The sequence below is a fragment of the Oncorhynchus mykiss genome, chromosome 21 (genome assembly GCF_057628025.1).
Source record: "Oncorhynchus mykiss isolate SJ-2025 chromosome 21, ASM5762802v1, whole genome shotgun sequence".
Classification (NCBI taxonomy): domain Eukaryota; kingdom Metazoa; phylum Chordata; class Actinopteri; order Salmoniformes; family Salmonidae; genus Oncorhynchus; species Oncorhynchus mykiss.
Genome location: NC_143042.1, coordinates 17,136,937 through 17,161,932, shown reverse-complemented (window position 1 = coordinate 17,161,932; position 24,996 = coordinate 17,136,937). Strand labels below are relative to the sequence as shown.

The 24,996-nt window shown below is 42.8% G+C and overlaps 1 protein-coding gene across 1 annotated transcript; it reads left to right on the top strand.

The window, feature by feature from the left end:
* Positions 1-768: 768 nt before the first annotated feature.
* Positions 769-20,906, top strand: cradd (CARD and death domain containing adaptor protein). The gene is made up of 2 exons (XM_021577342.3): positions 769-2,065; positions 18,653-20,906. Exons 1-2 carry the CDS (start codon positions 1,759-1,761, stop codon positions 18,946-18,948), a joined length of 603 nt encoding a protein of 200 aa, XP_021433017.1. The 5' UTR covers positions 769-1,758; the 3' UTR covers positions 18,949-20,906.
* The last annotated feature ends 4,090 nt before the right edge of the window (positions 20,907-24,996 follow it).

Here is a 24,996-nt window from a genome sequence, read left to right as displayed (position 1 = left end):
GGGCAAAAGATTAGAATTGAACAGGCAGCCATAAAAGCTACAAATACTTGTAGTTACATCTATTTCCTAATAGATCCAGCAGCAATTTTATTTTTTAGAAGTATAAGAAAAATGTGGACATTTGTTTGAAATGAATGTAAAAAATAAAAAATTAATCTCTGGGGTGCATTGTTTACAAGACAATCATGAGACAGGCTAAAGAGTCATCAGAGGAAACGTTCCCCAGTGCAATTGCAGGCCCGTTTACTTCCTCATCAGGGTCACAGCTACAGTTGAAGTCGGAAGTTTACATTCACTTAGATTGGAGTCATTAAAACTTGTTTTTCAACCACTCCACAAATTTCTTGTTAACAAACTATAGTTTTGGTAAGTTGGTTAGAACATCTACTTTGTGCATGACACAAGTCAATTTTCCAACAGACAGATTATTTCACTTATAATTCACTATCACAATTCCAGTGGGTCAGAAGTTAACATACACTAAGTTGACTGTGCCTTTAAACAGCTTGAAAAATTCCAGAAAATGATGTCATGGCTTTAGAAGCTTCTGATAGGCTAATTGACATCATTTGAGTCAATTGGTGGTGTACCTGTGGATGTATTTCAAGGTTTACCTTCAAACTTAGTGCCTCTGCTTGACACTATGGGAAAATTAAAATCAATCAGCCAAGACCTCAGAAAACAATTGTAGACCTCCACAAGTCTGTTTCATCCCTGGGAGCAATTTCCAAGCGCCTGAAGGTACCATGTTCATCTGTACAAACAATACTATGCAAGTATAAACACCATGGGACCACCCAGCCATCATACTACTCAGGAAGGAGATGAGTTCTGTCTCCTAGAGATGAACATTCTTTGGTGCGATTAGTGCAAATCAATCAAAAGCAAAGGACCTTGTGAAGATACTATAAGAAACCGGTACAAAAGTATCTATTCAGTATCTGTAAATATTCAGGTCCCGTTGGGCCGCAGGGAAGTGAAGTCCTTGTTCCGGGCAAAAGGGCTCAATTTTTGGCAAAGGGGGTGGGATTCTAGTAGTAATGGGAGGCAATTGTATCTTGTGCATGGGTCAGTAAAGGAAGAGATGGAGAGAGAGGATGTAGGAGGATGATGTGTGGAGTAGATTACAGTCTGGACACAGATTTGAATGCCATGTTGTGGATGATAGGGAGACACGGAACAGGCCTGTGTGATGAGTGTTTAGTGGAGGAAATGTAGAGTGTGTTTATTTTGTGAATTGTATGATGTAGATAGTGAGAGATTGTGAAATGGTTAGAGGCTGGACGGTGTTGGGGTTTGAGTGGTGCAGTGGGGGGAGGAAAGTGGTGTCTAGGGCTCTATGTCAGGACAAATTAAGATCATTTTATGTAGTTAGGACGTGACTGGCCTCACACTCCATTACAATAGGTGGCGATGTATGCGCCTTAAAAGTTGGGTGTGAGCCGCCAACCCAACCCCAAAGAAGAGGAAGTAAGCAGATGCGCGTGCCGAAAGTAATTGTAAAAACAAGAGGAATGACAGTTGACAAGAATCATGTAATAAGGTTAGTTTTTGTCCACGTTGAGACAACAAGACGTTTGCGTATATGCTGCAGTTAACGTTAGCAGCAAACCAAACGTCACATGAAGGCGACCTAGCTGGCAAGCTAATGCAAAATGGCCAACGTTAGCCAAAAACTAACCCGCCATATTCAATAATATTTAAACGAGAAATGTTTATAGACATTATGTACGACTAGCTAGTTATTTCACAACAACTATGGACCCGAGGCACAAAGAAATACTCAGGAAACACCGGCTGGACCTGTCCGACCAAATTTTAATTGAGGACACCATAGTTCAATTCCTGTACCAGGAGAACATTTTAACAGAGAGCCAGGTGGACGAGATTCAGTCCCAAATAAGCAACAAGAAGAAGACGTTGAGATTGCTGGATATCCTCCCCACCCGAGGTCCGCGGGCGTTTGATACATTTCTGAATTCCCTGGAGGAAGAGTTTACTTGGGTGAGAGACAAGTTACTCCAGGATTTGGAGCAACCCAATGTACCTGTGCAAAGTCCAACAGGTGAGTCTGATGCCAAGTGTTTGACGTCAAACTAACGTTATAGGCTAGATTGTCAGTGGCTCTTCATTTGTACAGTAAAAAGTTCAAACCAGTGCTGGTACTTATTTTTGAGTGTAGGTACTGTTTATTTTTGTACTCTGCAATACTTTAGTGATAATATTCTATAAGACGTGCAGGAACTCGAGCAGGAGAACATGGTTGTAACCATAGAAATATAATTACTCTAAAGAATTAATATTAATAATGAACTTTTTACTATACAATAATCTAAAAGTGTATAAAATTTAAAGGTCAATTACAAAAAAAATGTAATAAGTCAACTTGATAATATAAAGAACAGAAATGTTCAAATATTTAACCATATAAAGAAAGCAACAATTAGATGGGAGGAAAGGTAGGCCAGTCGATAGAGATTAGTCTTAAAGTCCTGTTTTTAAATGCACCAACATGTTGACCAGCCCTGAGATTGTCAGGGAGTTTCAAAGGCGTAGTGCGTGGGTGGAAAAGGCCCTTAATTCCAACAATTCTATGGTTCTAACATTTGTTGGCAGTTTTATGCCTATTGCCCTGCAATATATCTGCACAATAACTGCAATATGTCTGCATAGTACACACACAAAATGTGGCGTTCCTTTGCACAAACATTCCATAACAATACCATTCTGGTTTGGTGTCAACGTGGCGTCTTTCCGAAATTCTAACTCTTAAAAACGTAGAAATCCATTGTATTCTGAGAAACTATACAAAATAGCTTTGAAATTGAATGCCGCTCCAAATCTCATTTCTATCTGTCACATGCTTTGTAAACAGGTGTAGGCTAACTAGGGCTGTGACACTAATTGAGTACAATTACTGTTTTAAATAGGCCCACATTCATTTTAGGATAAACCCCCAAAAAGTTACATTTTATTTTCATGTAGATGCATTTGACCTAATAGCAGTTTTCACTGATAGCTAAATAATTGCTCATAATTAAGTTACTCTTTAAAAGTTCTACATCTCCTCTTTCCAACAGTGCTTTGGTGCTCCAGCAGCTAATCTGCTAGATGTGCAGGGGGGTGTAGAGGGCAATAGGCTATAGCACTATTTTATACAATGCACATTTTCATTGCTTGCTAGTAAGTAAATAAATTGGTATTCTTTTAAAAAAGGTTGGATTCGTCTGCAGTCGACAAGGTTGTTCTGGGTCTGAGGCCGATAATGCGCTCATGTTGTGTCAAATGGACAATGCGCCAATTCTCTCCAACCTGGCATGGGATAATTTGATACAGAATCTTTTCTTAATTTATAGACTAATCAACGCGGATCAGGCCCGGTCCTGGCTGAATTTCCGCCCTCCTACAAAGTAGAATATTAGCCTAGGCTATACAGTGTCGGGCCCCCAATGAATGCCCATTTTGGTAGCCTACTGTTTGTAAATCAGGCGATTTACTGTTAAATCCCTGTAATTTGGTTACCTTTTCTTTTTATGCACGTATTAATTCGTCATTTACTGTTATCATTCTCCGAGTGGAAGCATTGTTTGTAGAGTTCACAACCTGCTACGCTTGTGAGAAACAAGTTTGGGTTTATTTCATTCCATCAGTTATGTGCTCGGCGTGAGCAATGAGCATATGTCTGGTTTCTCTGTCCTCTTCATTTTGATGGAGCGTGTGCGCCTGAGCATGTATAGAAGTACCTAGCCTGAAAATGTAGGAAGGTGCCCATTGTCTTAACTCACCACCACTAAAAAGTTGGGCTTCTCAGTCTTTAAAAATTTTTTTTTTTTTTTACAACCATTCAAATTATAACAGTTCCTCACAGTATTTGAAAAATCTTTCCAACACATTCCCCCTTGATAATCATTGTCTAACACATGCTGTTGTCTTTGATTGACGGGTGCTTTTAGGGGGTGTGTATGTGAGAGTTCACTGATTCTCTCTATAGGCCTATGTCCATTCAGAAAGTTTCCTAAAGTAACCTGTCTGGACTCCATCTCTTTAATTTAGGCCTATAGAGTGGTGCAGCGGTCTAAGGCACTGCATCTCAGTGCTAGAGGCGTCACTACAGACACCCTGGTTTGAATCCTGGCTTTATCACAACTGGCTGTGATTGGGAGTGCCATAGGGCGGCGATCATTTGGCCCAGCGTCGTCTGGGTTTTGCCGGTGTAGGCCGTCATTGTAAGTAAGAATTTGTTCATAACTGACTTGCCTAGTTAAATAAAGGTTACATATAGAAATGTAAATAGCAATCAAATTCTCCTGTCATGATTTAATCTTGTAAAAAGCTGATTTTCAGTAGCTTAGGCTATATTAGGTCTCTCATTACGGCGTCTTCTCTTTGAAGAGCAAATGCCACGGCCTTCGAATGACTGCAGCATCAGGGTTTGTGACATTATGCAAATAATTCTGGAAAAGTGGGAGAATCCATCAGACTTGGTTTGAATGAAATAGGACTGTATTTAAATAAATTATATGCTGACAAGGTAGGCACATCTTTATTGTAGTGTCAATATGAAATGTCGTTTCAATACGAAAATGCGACTTCCTCGCCAATCTGGCATTTCTTAATTTGCTAATATTTATGCTTAATATCCTGAATCATAATAATGAAGTGTAATGCCTTGTTACAAATAAGGTTTTATTAAGATGCATATCTATGTAAACAAGAGGACAAACAAAATTGTCATCTCCCTTTTTTACCCCCCCCCCCTTTTTTACCTTAACCTAAAAATCCAAGACCGTCACAGCCCTAAGACTAACAATGAAATTCTTAGGCCTACTTATGGGCCCTTCCCAACAATGAGATGTATAAATATAACTATACTGAACAAAAATATAAACACAACATGTAAAGTGGTGTTTCAATGTTTCATGAGCTGAAATTAAAGATCCCAAAAATGTTCCATATGCACAAAGCTTATTTCTCTAAAATGTTGTGCACAAATTTGTTTACATCCCAGTTAGTGAGCATTTATCCTTTGCCAAGATAATCCATATCCACCTGACAGGTGTGGCATATCAAGAAGCTGAATTAACAGCACGATCATTACACCGGTGCACCTTGTGCTGGAGACATTACAAGACCACTATAAAATGTGCAGTTTTGTCACACACAATGCCACAGATGTCTCAAGTTTTGAGTGTGCAATTTGCATGCTGACTGCAGGAATCTCCACCATAGCTGTTACCAGATAATTGAATGTCCCTTTCTCTACCATAAGCTGCCTCCAACATTGTTTTAGAGAATTTAGCAGTACGTCCAACCGGCCTTACAACCGCAGACCATTGGGTGGGCCTATGCCCACCCATGGCTCAGCCCCTGTCCAGTCTTGTGAAATCCATCGCTTGGGGCATAATGAATTTATTTCAATTGACAAATTTCCTTATATGAACTGTAACTCAGTGAAATTGTTGAAATTGTTGCATGTTGCGTTTTTATATTTTTGTTCAGTAATAAGTAGTAATAAAGTGACAGATAATAAACAGAAGCAGTAGCATATGTGATGAGTCACAAAGTTAAATCTGCATTGACCTTTTTCGCACTAACTTTTTTAGCAGTCTTCTGTCTTGGGGGTAGAGCCTTTCAGGGTCCTGTTGGTTCCAGACTTGATGCATCTGTACTGCTTTCCGTGCGATAGCAGAGAGAAGACTATGACTTGGGTGGCTGGAGTCTTTGACAATTTTTAGGGGATTCTGACAAAGCCTGGTAAAGAGGTCCTGGATGGCAGGGTGCTCAGCCCCAGTGATGTACTTGGGCCATACGCACTACCCTATAGTTCCTTGTGAAAGGATGCCAAGCAGTTGCCATACCAAGCGGTGATGCAAGTGGTGACTCTAGCTCTGTTTTTATTAAATCGATCATGTTTTTCCTCTCACGCAACTTTTTTGTGAATAAAAAGTCAGTAGACTCATTATAAAACCATCCTGGAGGTCACTGGCGTGCGTGTCCTTATCTGAAGGCCACCAATTCAACCAAAACACCATGGTTTCATTCAGTAAAATATTGTTGTTTTTAAACGATGCCTTGTTGGAATCCCCAACTATTCATGAATCGATCAATTCTGTTCATGAATATATTTTTAAAAAATCCCGAATTCTATTTCATGGAATTAAACTACGTGGTTTCCAGTAGCAGCTAGTTACTGCCATTAATGACGTTAGTCGGCTGTGTTGTAATGCCTGCAGACTACTCACCCCATCAGTAATGAGGATCAGAGGACTGAGGGCCCCTACTACTTTTTTGTAGGGCTCGGCGACGTATCAAATTAATTTGTTTTAGTGCGACATACTAATTGTATCACAAGAATCTAGGTTTTTATTTTTTATGAGCGTTCTGTCTTTTTGGCTCCTTCTGTGCTGTGTGCACTGTGTACCTTCCCACTCTGACACCAAGCCCCTCCCCCTGCCACTCACAACAAATACGAAGATAACAAATTCCTCTCTCACAACAAGCAGTATCAACTCGCTTTTTGCATTTGAGGTTTGGTCCAACAGAATCGGTCATATCGACACCGAAACTCTGTCATTATTTGACTGTAATATATTACCTTTCTAATGATACCCTTTTTATGTCTCAACTACCAAAATGTAGAACAGAGCAGACCCTACTAAAACGAGAGTATCAATGAACATGTTATGGGAAATGTATGTTCAATTTCTGCTGTGTGTGATATTCTGGTACCATGTACCGCTAGGAGCTTTATAGCCACAAACTTTTATGTGCTAACTGTCTAGTGTTTTTATAAATGTGCAGCGAGCAAAATACACATTTATATAAGGAATTGGCATCATTCTGAGAAATAAGCATATTCTTATCCAGGTAAGACACTTGATTTCAACATCTAAACAAAGTGAACATGCGCTGTTGTTCAAACAGTTGGAGACGGACCAGAGGGTGTATTCATAACAGTTCAACTGTTCTTCTTCCTTGTTAGAAAGCAAAAACACTGCTCAAAAAAATAAAGGGAACACTTAAACAACACAATGTAACTCCAAGTCAATCACACTTCTGTGAAATCAAACTGTCCACTTAGGAAGCAACACTGATTGACAATAAATTTCACATGCTGTTGTGCAAATGGAATAGACGACAGGTGGAAATTATAGGCAATTAGCAAGACACCCCCAATAAAGGAGTGGTTCTGCAGGTGGTGACCACAGACCACTTCTCAGTTCCTATGCTTCCTGGCTGATGTTTTGGTCACTTTTGAATGCTGGCGGTGCTTTCACTCTAGTGGTGTCATGAGATGGAGTCTACAATCCACACAAGTGGCTCAGGTAGTGCAGCTCATCCAGGATGGCACATCAATGTGAGCTGTGACAAGAAGGTTTGCTGTGTCTGTCAGCGTAGTGTCCAGAGCATGGAGGCGCTACCAGGAGACAGGCCAGGACATCAGGAGACGTGGAGGAGGCCGTAGGAGGGCAACAACCCAGCAGCAGGACCGCTACCTCCGCCTTTGTGCAAGGAGGAGCAGGAGGAGCACTGCCAGAGCCCTGCAAAATGACCTTCAGCAGGCCACAAATGTGCATGTGTCTGCTCAAACGGTCAGAAACAGACTCCATGAGGGTGGTATGAGGGCCCGACGTCCACAGGTGGGGGTTGTGCTTACAGCCCAACACCGTGCAGGACGTTTGGCATTTGCCAGAGAACACCAAGATTGGCAAATTCGCCACTGAGCACATGTGACAGACGTGACAGAATCTGGAGACGCCGTGGAGAACGTTCTGCTGCCTGCAACATCCTCCAGCATGACCGGTTTGGCGGTGGATCAGTCATGGTGTGGGGTGGCATTTCTTTGGGGGGCCGCACAGCCCTCCATGTGCTCGACAGAGGTAGCCTGACTGCCATTAGGTACGGAGATGAGATCCTCAGACCCCTTGTGAGACCATATGCTGGTGCGGTTGGCCCTGGGTTCCTCCTAATGCAAGACAATGCTAGACCTCATGTGGCTGGAGTGTGTCAGCAGTTCCTGCAAGAGGAAGGCATTGATGCTATGGACTGGCCCGCCCGTTCCCCAGACCTGAATCCAATTGAGCACATCTGGGACGTCATGTTTTGCTCCATCCACCAACGCCACGTTGCACCACAGACTGTCCAGGAGTTGGCGGATGCTTTAGTCCAGGTCTGGGAGGAGATCCCTCAGGAGACCATCCGCCATCTCAGGAGCATGCCCAGGAGTTGTAGGGAGGTCATACAGGCACGTGGAGGCCACACACACTACTGAGCCCCATTTTGACTTGTTTTAAGGACATTACATCAAAGTTGGATCAGCCTGTAGTGTGGTTTTCCACTTTAATTTTGAGTGTGACTCCAAATCTAGACGTCCATGGGTTGATAAATTTGATTTCCATTGATAATTTTTGTGTGATTTTGTTGTCAGCACATTCAACTATTTAAAGAAGAAAGTATTTAAGAACGTTTCATTCATTCAGATCTAGGATGTGTTATTTTAGTGTTCCCTTTATTTTTTTGAGCAGTATAGATTAAAGTTGGCTAGACTTGAGGTATAAAGCACGTGGGCTTGTGCTTGAGAGAGTTATTTTTTTTTTATAATGCCTGCTACAAGAAATTATTAGTGGATGTGCATGGTTCTGGTAAAATTTGTTACAAATTGCATTTTCATGAAAGCCTGAAAAAGAAGCAGGTTATTAGTAGGTCTTATGGTTGTGGAAGGCTTATAGTTAGCCTAGGTATACTTTCACAAGCACTGAATTAATTAGATTATTCCTGACAGTTTGAGAAAGTGCATTGATATTTTAATTGTGCAACAAAGCTTATTTAGCCAGAACATTTACAAAATCGACATACATATAAAAATGGAGATGTTTTTTTGGGCCATTTCGCCCATCTATACTTTTGTATTTTTGAATTTTTTTGGGACAAAACATAACATTATCTTTGGCAGATACTAAACATTTAGACATTTCAACAGGTGATGTAGAACACATGTAGGCCTAAGCATATACAGTGTAACTGGAAGCCTTAATATTTATTTTGAATGTACAGTATCCGTAAAGGAAAGGGGGAAATGGAGAGGGGAGAAGTCTGTTTTAGGACTGTCTAGGTTATGAGTGTCGAGTCTCAAAGGCCTGGTTTCCCTGACAGCTGTTTTCATTTGCAGCACTGAGGTCAGGCACACACTGCATCCTCCTTTCTAGGAAAAATATTTAATCAAAGCCATTTGTCTGTTCTCTATTTCGCTCTCTCGCCCTCCTGTGCTGGACCCCCCCGCCCCCCACTCACTGTACAGATTGTAATAAATAGATGTGGGGGGATGGACGGGGAGGGTGAAAAGAATCTGCTCTCACATTTCCTAGAAGCAGCAACGTAGAGAACTGTGTGCGAGAAGAGTGTTTCAGGTGGAGGAGAGGACGAGAGCCTTCACTTTCTAAAGGCTTTTATTCTACTTGATTGAACACAGTGGGGAGAGTCTGGCGGTCTGAAAATGATCATTTAGCCTTGAAAAGGATTTTATGTATTCTTTTATACAGGCCTCTCACTGAATCATTTGGCTTAACTCACAAATGTATGGATGTGCTTTGTGATTTTATCCCCTGCTTCCCCCACTCCTGTTATGATGGCAACAGATGACATTGGTGGGTTGCCTTGGAAACCATGTGATGGTATTATCTGTTTTTCAATAACCCTTACCTCGTCCCTGCTTCACTCGCTGCCCAGTGTACGTATACACACACACACACACACACACACACACACGGGTGTCTTAAATAAGTTTTATTGCCACCACTGTATTTGTTTGGAACATATGCTGTCACTCCCTGTTCCCTCTGCTCATGCAGATTGGCACAGAAAACATGCATCTCTCAATCAGTTTACAGGTTACCATGGTTTCTGGTCTCCACCAGTAAGGGATTCCTGTCAGCACCTGATTGGATAGATGCTGGTACAATATGTCCTCTCACCATGACAACATTTCGTTAGAGCTTTACCTCTTCCTGCACTGCATGCAAAGAGCCAGTCCTCTTCAGACTATCTTTTACACAGAACAGCATCTAACCGGAGGACAGGCGAATTAGACCAGCTGCCTACCAGGGTATCCGTCAGGAAACTTTGGCGCCGGACAACGTGACCGGCAAGATTTTAATTTACCGGACATCCATATGTGTTGGGTGCGCAACGCATTAGGGCGTCCAGCCAAGGTGCTCAAAATCTACATTTTGTTTATCGTAAATCATAACAGAATAGAAATTAGCCTGTGAAGTATAAACAATGTTCTTATACCAACATGATTTATTGAAAATAAAACATTGGCTTTGGCATCTTCATCCCTGCTATTAATCATAAATGTATATTGTTTAAAAGAAAGAAAACGTTTAGCCAAGAAGAACATGTCACCTACACAGTAATACAGCTTCAAAATTTGCATAATATACAGCTTCAAAATTTGCATAATATAACTTGCGAAAGACCTGTCCTGATGGTTATTTGCATTAACATTTTAATTAATAAATACCAAAACACAGCTGTTTTCAATTACAATCTAGGCCTCATTTAATTTAGCCCAGGCATGAACATTTTAATTAGGCCTAATAAACAAAGTCAAGAAATTATAAAACCGGCAATCGAATTAGTTCAGACTGACTGGTTCATTGAGAGAACACTTATTTTACGACGCTCCTGTGAAATGAGGCCCATGCCATGCATTTATGCAAGCACTTGTTTCCAAAGCTCATTCTCTTTTTACAGTGCTTCTGGATGATGATAAATGTAATGTTATTATAATTTTAAATATTGTGGTAAAATACTCATGTCATGTGTGATATTCACCGAGTATACAAAACATGCTCTTTCCATGACATAGACAGACCAAGAGAATCCAAGTGAAAGCTATGATCCCTTATTGATGTCACTTGTTAAATCCACTTTGAATCATTGTAGATGAAGAGGAGACTGGTTAAAGAAGGATTTTTAAGTCTCGAGATAATTGAGACATAGATTGTGTGTGCCATTGAGGGTGAATGGGCAAGACAAAAGATTGATGTGCTTTTGAATGAGGTATGTTGGCCCATGCTGGGTATTTCATGCTCAACAGTTTCCCATGTGTATCAAAAATGGTCCAACTTGACACAACTGTGGGGAGCATTGGAGTCAACATGGGCCAGCATCCCCTTGGAACACCTTTCACACCTTAGTCCCTAGTGTTTGGTATACTCTGTGTACGTGGCTTAATGATATCTGTTTCCTAATGTCGGCTGCCTAGTAATTGCAACTCTCCGACGTGAATAGTTGGCAACAATGTTTTGTTACCAAGTGCTACTGAATAAGCTCAACTGGAGTGCACCAATTGCGCATGACGCACGTCATTATTCTAGTCTCAATACATTCCAAATCTGTACACTATACTTGACACTCGGGCGGCATTTGATGATTTTGCCTAGGGCGGCAGCAGAACTGCTAGGATAGGGCCGGCCAAACAAAATTTGCCTCAAATTTACTTGCATTTGTGCCAAACCTTGTCTTGCTCAAAGTGAGCTGCTGCAGTTGGTAAGTTAACACTGTCCAACTCCTTGGAGCAGCTTGCGATGTGCATCAGCCTCGTTACTTTGTTCTCAGAAGGTGCCTTATTGAGGTAATCTTTACTTTTTTTTTTTTTTTTGAGAAAGAATCCCCTCGGCGGGTATACTGGAAACAGGGGTAATCAACACATTCACATTGTTATCCAGTCAGGGTACACTTAGCAGAAGTCCCTAATGAGGACCTTGTGTCTTTTTTGCCCGAGTAAAAATAGAAGCACACACTCACGACACTAATTCCAAGAAGCTTCAGGAATTATTAGCCTTTTAGTTTACTTGCCTTTGAAGTTGGGGTAAATGGACTGGTATTTCCAACAATGAATGAAAAGCATTATTTTGCTATGGATTTTTCGTCTTGTCCCGGACAATTTGGCCGGCAACATTATCGGCTTTTCATTTATTTATTTTTATCTGCCAAAATCCAGCATTTACCGGCTAACGGATACCTTGCCGCCTACCCTATCATGTACAGGAGGCTATAGCTGAAATGGGAGCAGATTTGAAGACTAAAACTTCTCACACGGTTACAAAGTCATCTGTTGCCATGGTGATCAGATATGACCGTCAGGAACATTATCTAATCTAGATGGTCCATTGTTAAATCTCCTGTGCAGTTGAAAACATGTTAATATCATACACCGATTTATCAAGATGACAACCTACAGTGGTACAACCCTGGCCAGCAAACAGATTGTAGTGTGTTCGTAGAAGGAGCTTATCTATTTGGCATGTTTAGAGCATTGTAAAGTGAGAGTAAAAAATATGTTCTTGCTAAGCTTGTTCTTAAAAGGACCGTATCTAGGTTATTTGGCACGTTTAGCCAGGGCATGATTAAGTGAGTTTAACTGTATTCTTCATTGCAGCTTGTTCTTAGGTGTGTATTTATTTGTCTCATGGAGGGGATAGTGTGAGTTAAAGCTGTAAACTTGTAAGGCATTGCATAGTGAGTTAACCCTGAGGCCGTAGTCTGAGGCTTCCCTGACTGGGAGTAGAGGTGCGGCTGTGTCCTGATAAAGAGCAGTAAATTCATGCTGGGACAGACCGAGAGGGAGAGTGCCGTGTGCTGCTGCCTTGTTTTCCTTGTCCGTGCGCTGCCAAGGGTAGTGCCTGCCGTCTGCTTTCCAGGAATCTTGGCAGGAGGAGTCTTCCCGTTCGAACGGTGAAGCATTCGAGTCAGAGGCCGGCTGCTCTGCTCACAGGTAGCCAGGCGACCAATCGCACGGCCAGCCAGGACTGGGGCTGTGGCGGTCATGACATTTTTGTCAGACGGTTATTGTCCTGCAAAATACTTCCTGTCTCGAGGTTAATTGACTGTTAGTTAACATAAACAGGTTTAGTGTTGCCAGGCCTCCACTCATAAAAGCTGCCTTTGGTACGTCTACTTTTTTTTCAAGTCACCGTCACAATAAATCCATTATTTTAGTCGGGTCTAAAGAGAAATGACGTAATGAAGATGTATTTCAGGTGAACAGAATGAGGTGACTTAAATAGGGATGATCTTTTTCCCATTACAGAGCGAGTGCGCATATGAAGTGGCTGTGGGGCGGGTAGGAGCGTTTGGCCAGTAACCGAAAGGTTGTTTGATCGAATTGACGAGCTGACGAGGTAAAAATCTGTCGTTCCACTGTTCACTGGGCGCCGATGATGTTGATTTTAAGGCTGCCCCCTGCGCCTCTCTGATTCAGAGGGGTTGGGTTAAATGCAGAAGACATATTTCAGTTGAATGCATTCAGTTGTACAACTGACTAGGTATCCCCCTGAGTGTGAAAGTGATCATTTGGCCTCCCGAGTGGCGCAGCATTGCCGTGTTTGAGGCGCCACTACAGACCCATGTTCGATCCCGGGCTGTGTCGCAGCAGGCTGTGACTGGGAGACCCATTTGGCGGCGCACAGTTGGCCCATTGTCATCTGGGTTAGGGGAGGGTTTTGACAGCCGGGCAGTCTTTGTCCCATCACTCTCTAGTGACTCCTGTGTTGCGCCTGGCGCATGCACGCTGACACGGTTGCCAGTTGTACGGTGTCATCTGTATGCACTCAAATAGTAAATGGAGGCTCTGCTCTTTCCGGATGGACCATTCTGTAGGCTTCTTCAGTTTTATAGCAGAGCATGTGCTTAATGTGAGCAGCTGAGAAATAAATATAAAACATTTATTTCACTCCACGCACCAACCACTGTTTGAGGAGCTCTCGCTGCCCAACTGGTGAAATTCCACCCAAACTCTGTACGTCATGGGCTCTCCAACTTTGTTCCTGCTGCTACCCAGTTCTTAAATCTGTTCGGGAACATCAATAGTAAGATGTTTTCGCAGCGAAACATACTGCGGTGCTCAAGAAAGGAATAAAGGAGAGAGGAGGAGATGTAAATGCATGGTGGTGAGAGATTCTGTTTAGCTGAAGGTAATGTCACTCAATGAATTATGGAAATGTCACTGCGGTCATGATGACTCATGACTGCCAGTGTGGCGGTAATACGGTCACCACAACAGCCCTAGCCAGGACCAGTTGAAATGTTTTATTAAAAATGTGTTTTTTTTTACATTATTGTGGAGGCTACGTTTAAGTGCAGTTGGTACAAGCATACAGTACATTGTGCTGAATTGTTTTAAGAAGCTGCTTGTACGGCCAGAGCTAGTTTTAAATGGCCAACTGTGCCCAACTGGCTTCCATGAAGTCATTTTAAGTACTCGAGTTAAACATTTTTACAAAGTCAGAAACAAACGTTTGTGTTCCGACAAGACACCAGAGTCCCATGAGGACACGGGAAACTTTCCTGGAAAAAGCCCTCGGCGCAAGAGGAGAAAAATCATGATTTATTTTAGGCCTCCATACAGGGGTTACACACACACACACTAACACATTACTCCCATTCACTTTGTCTCTGTCGGTCTGTTTAGCCATGAACAAGGTAGTTTGGCGAGAGTCCTCTACCTTTTTGGATTGTTTTCTTTGCCTACTCAGGGTTTGGGTTCAGGCTTTTAGTCATCGTTCATCCCTTCGTTATTACATTGCAGTGTAAGCGCTAATAACTGAGAAGTGGAATTGAACAGAAATTAATGGAACTGTTGGAACTTAGATGAATGGATCTGAATGAGTTGGTTATTAAAATATGGAAGCAGCATGGTGATGTTGGTTTCTTCTTTCGGGTTTTGCTATTTAGAATAAACTAGGCATCGCTACACAGCCTTTACCTACCGGGACTACTGTCCAATGGCCTCACACTTCTAAATACTCTGGTTTATTTCAGTGACATGTCAGCATGCCCTGCCCCCCTCATCAGTGTGAGAGAAGGTTAGATTGACGCCTGCTTTTCTCATAGAGGCAATTCCTAAGAAAGTATTCAGTTTCCTCAGTTTATTTTGTCTCCCACAGCTCCTTATTTGGTTACTATCCCTCTCGCGCGCTCTTTCGCTCGACCCACTCTTTCGCTCGACCCACCCTCTTTCGCTCGACCCACCCTCTTTCGCTCGACCCACCCTCTTTCGCTCGACCCACCCTTTCTCCAGTGAAGGCCTATTTGTCAAAAGCTCCCAGAATCTTAACGATTAGCCTATGCACCTTTTCAGCAAATGGGTTTTTCAAGGAAAAAGGATTTGTTTACTCTCACACAGCCCTGTCACTCTGTCCCAGTGTGCCCTCCCTCTGAGTTTCTGTGTGTGTCCCCTTTGTTAGCGAACAGATGAAGGCCTGGCTTGGTTGGGCCGAACCGTTCTTGGCATGCATTAGGGAACATGATGTACTTCAGAGTCCTACTGCCTCCTCTGTGGGGGGTTTATTTATGACACTGTTTCTGGGAGTTGTTACCCAGGTTTGCGTTGCTTAGCCTAATGTGTCAGCTGCTAGCTAGCCCATAATGGGTCTTGTTCAATAGTAAGAAATGTTGACCAATGAAAGCTCTTTGAAAAAGAAAGTGGCTCACACACTATCAGGTGCCATGCATTCATAAATTAATGAGCTATGTCACGGGAGCATTAGAGCGCCTACTCTCATTAACTTTGAATCAGTGAACGGCAGTGTCATGTTTGGCAGTTCTCTGTCAGCGACTCGTTTGGGAACTCGACACATGACCTTTTGGACCCAGAACTCCCTCCTCCAGCTTATAGGAGTTAGACTCTCTCAATTACTCCCCCCGCCCCTCACGTCTCTCAGTATTAGCTCAAACAGTTGTTTTTCTCTCAGTATGTTGGATTCCCAAAGCAGATGATGGCGGGGGGGGGGGGGCAGTTTGAGTGTTGCCCTCATCGCGCCTCAGTGAGTTCAAAACGGTCACTTAATTGGATGCCAACCATTAGCTCTCCAGACGTGTGTGTGTGTGTGTAAACACGCGCTGGGCTGTGTGTGTGTGTGGGGAATTTTCTCATTAATAAAATTGACACAATGCTTATTTATGTTTTCCTTTAGTGTAATACACATGATGTCCAGTGTTTTATTTGACACTCATTTGTGTAGTAGTTGATGGTCACTGGACTTGATACTGAATGTTATGTATTGTTCATGTCTGTTGATAGTGATTGACGCCAGACTGGCGGTACAAGGACCGAGGACACTGATTGTTGTTGTATTCTGGGGCAGTGTGATTCTGTAGCAGCTGATGTTGTGACTTCCTACAAGCCTCTCAGCGGGTTTTTACAGAACATTGGTGGAGTGAGACGAGAATATAAAGGGCCTGCTTCTGTGCTGGAGGTGTCTCCCTGTTGCAACTTGTATTAAACCACATTGATTTACTTTGTTACTACTTTTGTTCACCTGGAACATCCCTATTACGTGTGTGTGTACATGCGTAATCTGTGAGTTGGGCAGGGTTATGAAATCCTCTTTGTCTTGTATGGGGGCTCGGAGTGCAGTAACAGGCTGGCACAGTGATCTCTTTTGTCTGAGGGTTCAAGAGAGCAACTGGCACTATCAGCACCGAGTGGAGGGAGAGGGATGAGAGTGAAAGATTACCTTAAACTAGAGCGGGAGGCACGGAGGATAGATTGAATTGTGGAAAGGAAGGAGAGAGCAAGGCAGAGGGACTAGCGGGAGGGAGATAATTGGGGATATAGGCCTAAACAGGGAGGAGAGCTGGGGAAAGGAATAGGGTGCGGAGGAGAGACCACTGTTAGGCCATTTACTCACCATACTGCCCCCGAACTCACTGATCGTACACCTCCTTATACCGTCTCATAACAGCCTCACATCCATCTGTGTCCTTGGTTCCACCATACCTACTGAACTGACCGTACACCTCCTTATACCGTCTCATAACAGCCTCACATCCATCTGTGTCCTTGGTTCCACCATACCTACTGAACTGAACGTGGCTGGACCTTGACCTGCTCTATACATACAATGCATGATATACAGCTGTCCCCAAAGCATGTTTGTTTACCATGCAAACCCTGTCACCTCCATGTGTGCACCCTTTTTGATACCCTCTCCAAGGACAGTTGCTCTACTACCCTCAGCCCCTTACCGGCTGGGCAAGAAGACCATCCATAGGTGACAAACAACTGACTGTAATTTGAGGCGACTGCGGCACTCAAGCCACATCTACGATATCCCATTCCCTTCAGCCAGAGGGGGGGGGGGGCGAGATTGGTAATGGATATTCAAAACCGTTCTTTCCAAGCTTGGTTTCCATCCAATTGACGACAGTTTCATGCAAATATTCTAAAATCTGCATAAAAACCAATATGCACATTTTCCCAGCAGATTGACTTGTTTCCAGCAGAAAGAAGGTTGTGCGTGATGACATAGCCCAGTGCACATTTTAAAAAAATGCGGTTAAATTCCCATATGACAAATAAATACAAGTTTAAATGGGTTTTCATCTCTAATAGATGTGGCACAATAAGCTAATGTGACCATTCTGGTTTTGGCAAGTGTGCTAGTCAACATCGCTCAGTGTGGGCAGACCAGCCTACACGATGAGATTTATTTGTATTTGTCAAACGGCAGCCAATCATCGATACTCATGTCCCCAGAATAAGAACCTAGATATTGATTGGAAAGGACCGTCAAGATCATCACCGTGCACTTTCATCACCCTGTGAAGTTCATCACTTATTTCATCTGTAGGCTTTCCTGAGTTGTAGTGGGAGGAGCACAGAACATACCACGTCACTCCAAGTTTACTTCGATATGATGGTTATATATAGCAATATTTGCATGCACCTGTGTTTCCACCCCCGTTTCTCACATAATTCATTTTAGGCACAAAATGATCCCACCTTGTCTAGCACATTTTGTTTTGTCGACATTCGGGAAGTTTACCGACATTTTCTGTATTCATCAAACCTGTCGTTGCATTTTTTTCCCCGACATGTACTTTACTCGCATAAAAAGGTTGGATGGAAATTTTGTGATATTGTGGAGATAAGATTGGTGTTGAAAGAAGAGGGAGAAAGACATTTTAAAAGGGGGGGAGGGGAAGTGTGTAGCCTAGGTCTACAGAACTGGAGGACAATTGAAAACCTGCCTGCTCTGCTCTCCATCTCCCCACCCCCTCTCAGCCAGGGGACGGTGACCTGGTATTTGATGTGGTTTTGGTCTGACTATTATAAAAAAAAGTGGTTTCCAGGAACAGTGTTCCTGGTCTGCCCACCTCTGTTATGCAACACGTTCAGATAAATAACAAGATCTCACTATCGCTCTGTTTTCTAGGCCTATCTCACTCTCGTTCCCTCTCTCCTAAACGGAGGTCATTATCAGACAAGCTGATTTTGAAAACATGCAGGCCTACACGCACTCCTAAACACGCCTTTTCTCCGTCACCGCCGTTTCTCTCGACCCTGAAAAGTAAACAAACACGATGGCATTGTGACGTTCACTCTCTGTGGAAGTATTTTTCCTCCTCCTTTCATGTCCAATAAATGGACACGGATTTACATAACATCTAGTCTTATTTTCACAACAAATTGTTGTAGCATTACATCACAATGAACCTGCAACATGTTTTTCTTAAATGGATATTGATAAACTCTCTCTCTCTTCACCTTTTCCTTACTCCACCTCTCTTCCTCCCATCTCTTTTCTCTTCGTTTCCCTCTTTCCATGCATACCCACCACCTTTCCCTCCTTCCCTTCCAAAGATGAGTGGAACATTCCAGAGGTGACGCTCCGAGCAGTCCCGTCCGACAGACAGTTGTCCCGGCTGGCATCCCGTATCGGGTCGGAGTGGGAGTCGGTTCTCCTCGACCTGGGCCTCTCCACGGGGGCGCTGTACCGTTGCCGTGCCGACCACCCTCTGAGCTTGCACGGGCAGGTGCTAGCAGGGCTGATCCAGTGGAGGCAGAGCCAGGGGAGGAGTGCTACAGTCCACAGGCTCCTCCAGAGCCTGCAGGCCACTGACGTCCACCCCTCTACCCTGGACGAGGTGTTCCAGTGAGGGGAGCAGACACTGGATCGTGGGTGACATGCTGAATGGATGACAGTCGTTAGCTCAGCCAGACCAGGGTTTCCGTTAGGAAAATGTGACCAGCAACATTTTTTTACCAGACATTTGTGTAATCTGCCGATCCCATGTGCATTGGGTGCGTAACCTGATTAGTGTCCACCCACGGTGCTCAGAATGACAAATCACATTTAGATTATGGTAATTCATAGTAACAGAAAATGCAAGTCGAGGATGCAACGATAAAGCTAGAATAACTGTCTATAGTTTACTTTTCCTCAGCCAGCTAGACAAGTAACTAACAGCAGAATCACTTGCCTGTCAATCTACTATCCCCCATAGTACAAAAGTTTACCCCTTCTATTGGTCAACTTGAAAAATTCTATTCCAAACCGACTCTAGGACAGTCGTGGGACGATGGAGCCCAAATTCATACATGCAGTAGGCTTAGGCTACATGAAATAAAAACATTAAAAAGCAATGAGTCTGACGCAACAGAACGTTTAGTTTCAAATGTTAATAAACTATTTATTCACCTAAGCGCAGGCAGTAGGCTACTCACAAATGTTCCTTCCATAATGCAATTAGCGGGAAAGCGCAGTTGTCAAAAGGGCACCACACACTTGAGAGGTTTCATGCGACGGAGATGAAAATGTCCATTAGAAATGTAGAGATCTAATCGGCTACTTTGCAGAAAGGTAAAACATGCCTCATGTATTAAAAGGAAATGCATAGCCTACTGCCTCCAGCTCATTGCAAAGTGGTGTGTGACACAACAGCAGCTCTCATTCTTTGACAGATTATCTGCTCAAAGGCTCTATGCTGTACGGGTGTGATAAATAAGATCCATAACAAATACACTGTAGCCTACACATTTGCCAATTTAACTAAATTATGTAAAGTAACCTAATAGAATGCTAAATATGACCAGTCAAATGTATTTCCATCAATGAAGAGGCTAAAAGGCAATATTTCGCAATGGGATTTTTTTCTTTTCCAGAACAATTGGCCAGGGCCAATGTTTTATTTATCAACAAAAAAATATAGGCCAAAAGCCGTCCATTACCGGCTAACGGAAACCCTGCGCGCAATGCGTCATTGGCCTGGCCCTGTTTTGTGTGTGTTGAAATGGGGAAATTTAAGATGAATAAAGTTAATATTCAGGTAAGAGTAATTAACACAATGCTGAGCATATTTCTGTTTTCTCGTTCTGTAATACATGTGATTTCCAGTGTTCATTTGGGAAACTCTTTCTGCTTGATGGTCTGTGTTATGAATTGTTCTCGTAACTGTTGATCTTGATAGTGATTGACGCCAGGCTGGAGGACCGAGGACACTGATTTGTTACTGTAAGATTAGAATAAGCCGATTTCGAAAACACATAGGCCTACACACACTCCTGGAAACTCAGTGACTCAGACGCTGAAAAGTCAACAAACATGACGTTGCGTCATTCACTCTGTGGAAAACAAATTCTCTGATAGTATTTTTTTTCTTCTTTCATGTCCATTAAGTGGACCATGGAATTACGTAACTATCTAGTCTTATTTTCACAACATATTGTTGTAACATTACATCACAATGAATCAGTGACATTTATGGCCAGCAACAATAGTTGAGCACCGCTGCACTCGGTTTTTAGAGAAGTGAAATGCCTCAACAAGGTCAAGGCTGCATGCCCAACAAGCGCTCTCCAGGATTTTTCAAGGGAAACATTGGCTAGCACAGGTAGGGTGCAGTGACTGCAACTTGGCAGCAGTCAAATCAATCAAACTTGATGTACTCTGACTTTTTACAAAACACTAGTCACTGGGCAAGGCTAGAGGGGGAGAGGAAAGACTATCTACCTCTGCCTTTGTATTTATTAGGCATCAGACTGAAAGTGGGAGGGACTACCTCCCCTGAACTTGTCTAATAATAAATACTTGTTTTTTGGTATCTAATGACTACAACCCAGTTGCGTGGCAGTCCTTCTCTTTCACAGTCTCTGCTATCTGTTGGTGAGTGGTGGCTTTGGAGGAAAAGGTCAGAGACCCCTCTCAGCCTGTCCGCTGTCACCATCACGACCCCCTGAGAGGATCACAGGCTGTGAACCACATGGCCTGAGCGTAAATCCCTCTCCTGGTTGGCTGAGACAAAGCCACGGGGACCTTCCAGGCCAGGGATCAACTGTGTCTAAGACATTCCCGGATGCTCTTTGGAACGCTGCACACTGACATCACTCCAGCCAAGCATTTTGCCTTTGACTTTTTCATCAGTTTAGACTGAACAGGAGGAGGGATGTTGGGTAACTCTGCAGGGGAGTTGTTAGATGGGAGTGTTGAATAATGGAAGATGTTTTGGCTGCTGTTGTCACAAAGCAGCATGAGCAGGTTACTACAATTTTGTCTATAGTGCCTTTGTGAGGAGTGTTGTGGCCCATACAGTATGTGAAAGGTACTGTAACATAATACCACCATAAATAACAATTGTAGCAACCCTGAGTTTATAATTGTGGATATCGACTTTACCATTTCAGTATGTTTAGACTGTTGATGCCACACAGGGCTAACAGAAGGTTGAGGGATCGCCGATCACCACGGACTTGCTTACTCTCTCTCTCCCTGCCTGTATCATTACATTACATCAGAGCCAGCTGCAGACAACCATGGGCTATATTTATATAATAAATACAACACATTTTCCTCCAGCAGGTTTATGTGCCAATGCACCACACAACCAATAAGCAATGCATACCAATTACCGACTTTGAACTTTCATTATGGTTTGCGGTTTCAACATCACAATCAAGTATGTCAATCCCACAATTGAGTACAGTGGGGCAAAAAAGTATTTAGTCAGCCACCAATTGTGCAAGTTCCCCCACTTAAAAAGATGAGGGGCCTGTATATTCATTAAAAATGCTACAATGTGATTTTTCTGGATTTTTTTTTTCTCATTTTGTCTGTCATAGTTGAAGTGTACCTATGATGAAAATTAGAGGCCCCTCTCATCTTTTTAAGTGGGAGAACTTGCACAATTGGTGGCTGACTAAATACTTTTTAACCCCACTGTATGTCATTCTCGACCAACAGAAAATGCATCCCTCCCTACTCTGTATTAAAGGCTTGGTTTGACAGTCTCTGAATGTCATTAAACTTGTTGGTGTTTTGTAACAGATTAATCGAATGGCAGTTGCGCAGTTTGGATGATGGAATTATATTTGAGTGGAGTGGATGAGCGTGAGCAGGTAGCCTACATAAGACTTTTGAAGTTGCCTAATCAGATGAAAACATTTTGACTAGTTGTGTTTATGCCACACAAAAGGTAGTACATTTTCAAAGTAAAATGACAAATATTTAGGCTATATTGAACTTTAGGTCGAGGAATAGCCGCTTTGATCTGAAAGGAGGCGGAACGCGTGTTAAGCTTTCCTGAATAGCTGGGCCTACTGGGAGCGTAGGGAGACACACACACAGGCCGGTTGGACTTATTTCCAAATTCTCCGAAACGACGTTGGCGGCAGCTTATGGTCGAGAAATTAATGTTCAATTCTCTGGTAACAACTTTGGTGGACATTCCTGCAGTCAGCAGGCCAATTGCACGCTCGCTCGAAACTTGAGACATCTGTGGCATTGTGCTGTGTGACAACACATTTTAGAGTGGCCCTTTTATTGTCCCCCAGCACAAGGTGCACCTGTGTAATGATCATGCTGTTTAATCAGCTTCTTGATATGCCACACCTGTCAGGTGGATAGATTATCTTGACCAAGAATAAAATGCTCACTAACAGGGATGTAAACAAATTAGTTCACAGAATTTGAGAAATAATATTGTCTTGTGTATGGAAAAAATATGGGATTGTTTATTTTAGCTCATGAAACATGGGAGAAACTTTACATGTTTGCGTTTTTATATTTTTGCTCATTATATTTAGCAATCTTGGGGGTAAAAGCTGTTCAGGCCAGTGTCCTGTTGGTTCCAGACTACCGTTTGCCATGCGGTAGCAGAGAGAACCGTATGACAAATGTCATTTTCACTGCAGTTTACAGCCTACTCAACTGTACTCACTTGAAAAATGTAATGCAATTTCTTAATTAGATTGTGCTGTTGTTGGGTAGTCTAGGTAGGATCATGTCATGGTCCCTAAACGAGATCAATAGGGGAGCATTTTGAGCTGCGTATCTTCAACTGTTCTTTAATGCGCAATGAAGCATCTGGCCTCCGCTGCCTATCAGCTATTCCTCTCTTGTGTATTTATATAGCAAATTGGTTCAGATTTGAATGATTTTAGAGAGCCTTCGTGGAAGTATTCAGACTCCATGACTTTTTCCAAATGTTACGTTACAGCCTTTTTCTTAAATGGATAAAAATAATAATAATCTGCAGCAATATACACACAATACCCAATAGTGACAAAATGAAAACAGGTTTTGTATTTATTTCTTTGCAAATATATAAAAAAACAAATACCTTGTTTACGTAAGTATTCAGACCATTTGCTATGAGACTCAAGTTAGCTCGAGTGCATTCTGTTTCTATTCATCATCCTTGATGTATCTACAACTTGATTGGAGTACACCTGTGGTAAATTCAATTGATTGGACATGATTTGGAAAGGCACACAGGTCCCACAGTTGACAGTGCATGTCAGGACAAAATCCAAGTCATGAGGTCGAAGGAATTGGCCGTAGAGCTCCGAGACAGGATTGTGTCGAGGCACAGATCTGGGGAAGGGTACCAAAAAATGTCTACACTATTGAAGGTCTCCAAGAACACAGTGGTCTCCATCATTCTTAAATGGAAGAAGTTTGGAACTACCAATACTCTTTCTGGAGCTGGCCAAACTGAGCAATCCGGGGAGTAGGGTCTTGGTCAGGGAGGTGACTAAGAACCTGATAGTCACTCTGACAGAGCTCTAGAGTTCCTCTGTGAAGATGGGAGAACCTTCCAGAAGGACAACCGTATCTGCAGCACTCCAGGCCTTTATGGTAGACTGACCAGACAGAAAGCCACTCCTCAGTAAAGGGCACATGACAGCCCGCTTGGAGACTCAAACCATGACAAACAAGATTCTCTGTTCTGATGAAATCAAGATTGAACTCTTTGGCCTGAATGCCAAGCGTCACGTCTGGAGGAAACCCTGGCACCATCCCTACGGTGAATCATGGTGGTGGCAGTATGCTGTGGGGATGTTTTCAGATTCAAGGACTGGGAGACAAGTCAGGATCGAGGGAAATGTGAACGGAGCAAATAACAGAGAGATACTTAATAAAAACCTGCTCCAAAGCACTCAGGACCTCAGACTGGGGCGAAGGTTCACCTTCCAACAGGACAACAACCCTAATCACACAACCAAGACAACACAGGAGTAGCTTCGGGACTCAATGTCCTTGAGTGGCCCAGCTAGAGCCTGGACTTGAACCCGATCTCTGCAGAGACCTGAAAATAGCTGTGCAGCAACGCTCCCCGTCCATCCTGCCAGAGCTTGAGAGGATCTACGGAGAAGAATGGGAGAATTGTGTGTAGATTGATGAGGGGAAAAAACGATTTAATACATTTTAGAATAAGGCTGAAACCTAACAATGTGGAAAAAGTAAACGGGTCTGAATATTATCCCGAAGGCACTGTATGTGTGGTATGATTGCAGATCTGGACAAACGATCCACCTACCACTATTGTCACTATGGATAGATGGTAGGATAGACAGTTTACTGGTAGACCATATTGACCTGTAGTATTGTAAGTGCGTGAATAAGTGTGGTGCATAAGGGAAGTATGCAAGCAGATGAGGAAATGTTTCTATATGGAAGACCTTAATTAATAAAACCTGAAAAATGGAGACTGTAAATCAGGGAAGAAAAGTGCACTACCCTCCCAAAAGCAAAAACAAAGTTTGAGAACTGTCCCTTATTTTGGACCAGCCCCCACACCACAGTACATTTCAAACTGTCCCTAATCCCAAGTTAGGACTTGTGCCTTGATGTGTTTATTGACAAGGATTTCGTGTGAGTTCATTTGAGGACACAAGCTTCAACGGGTATCAAAGGTCCTTTCACAGAG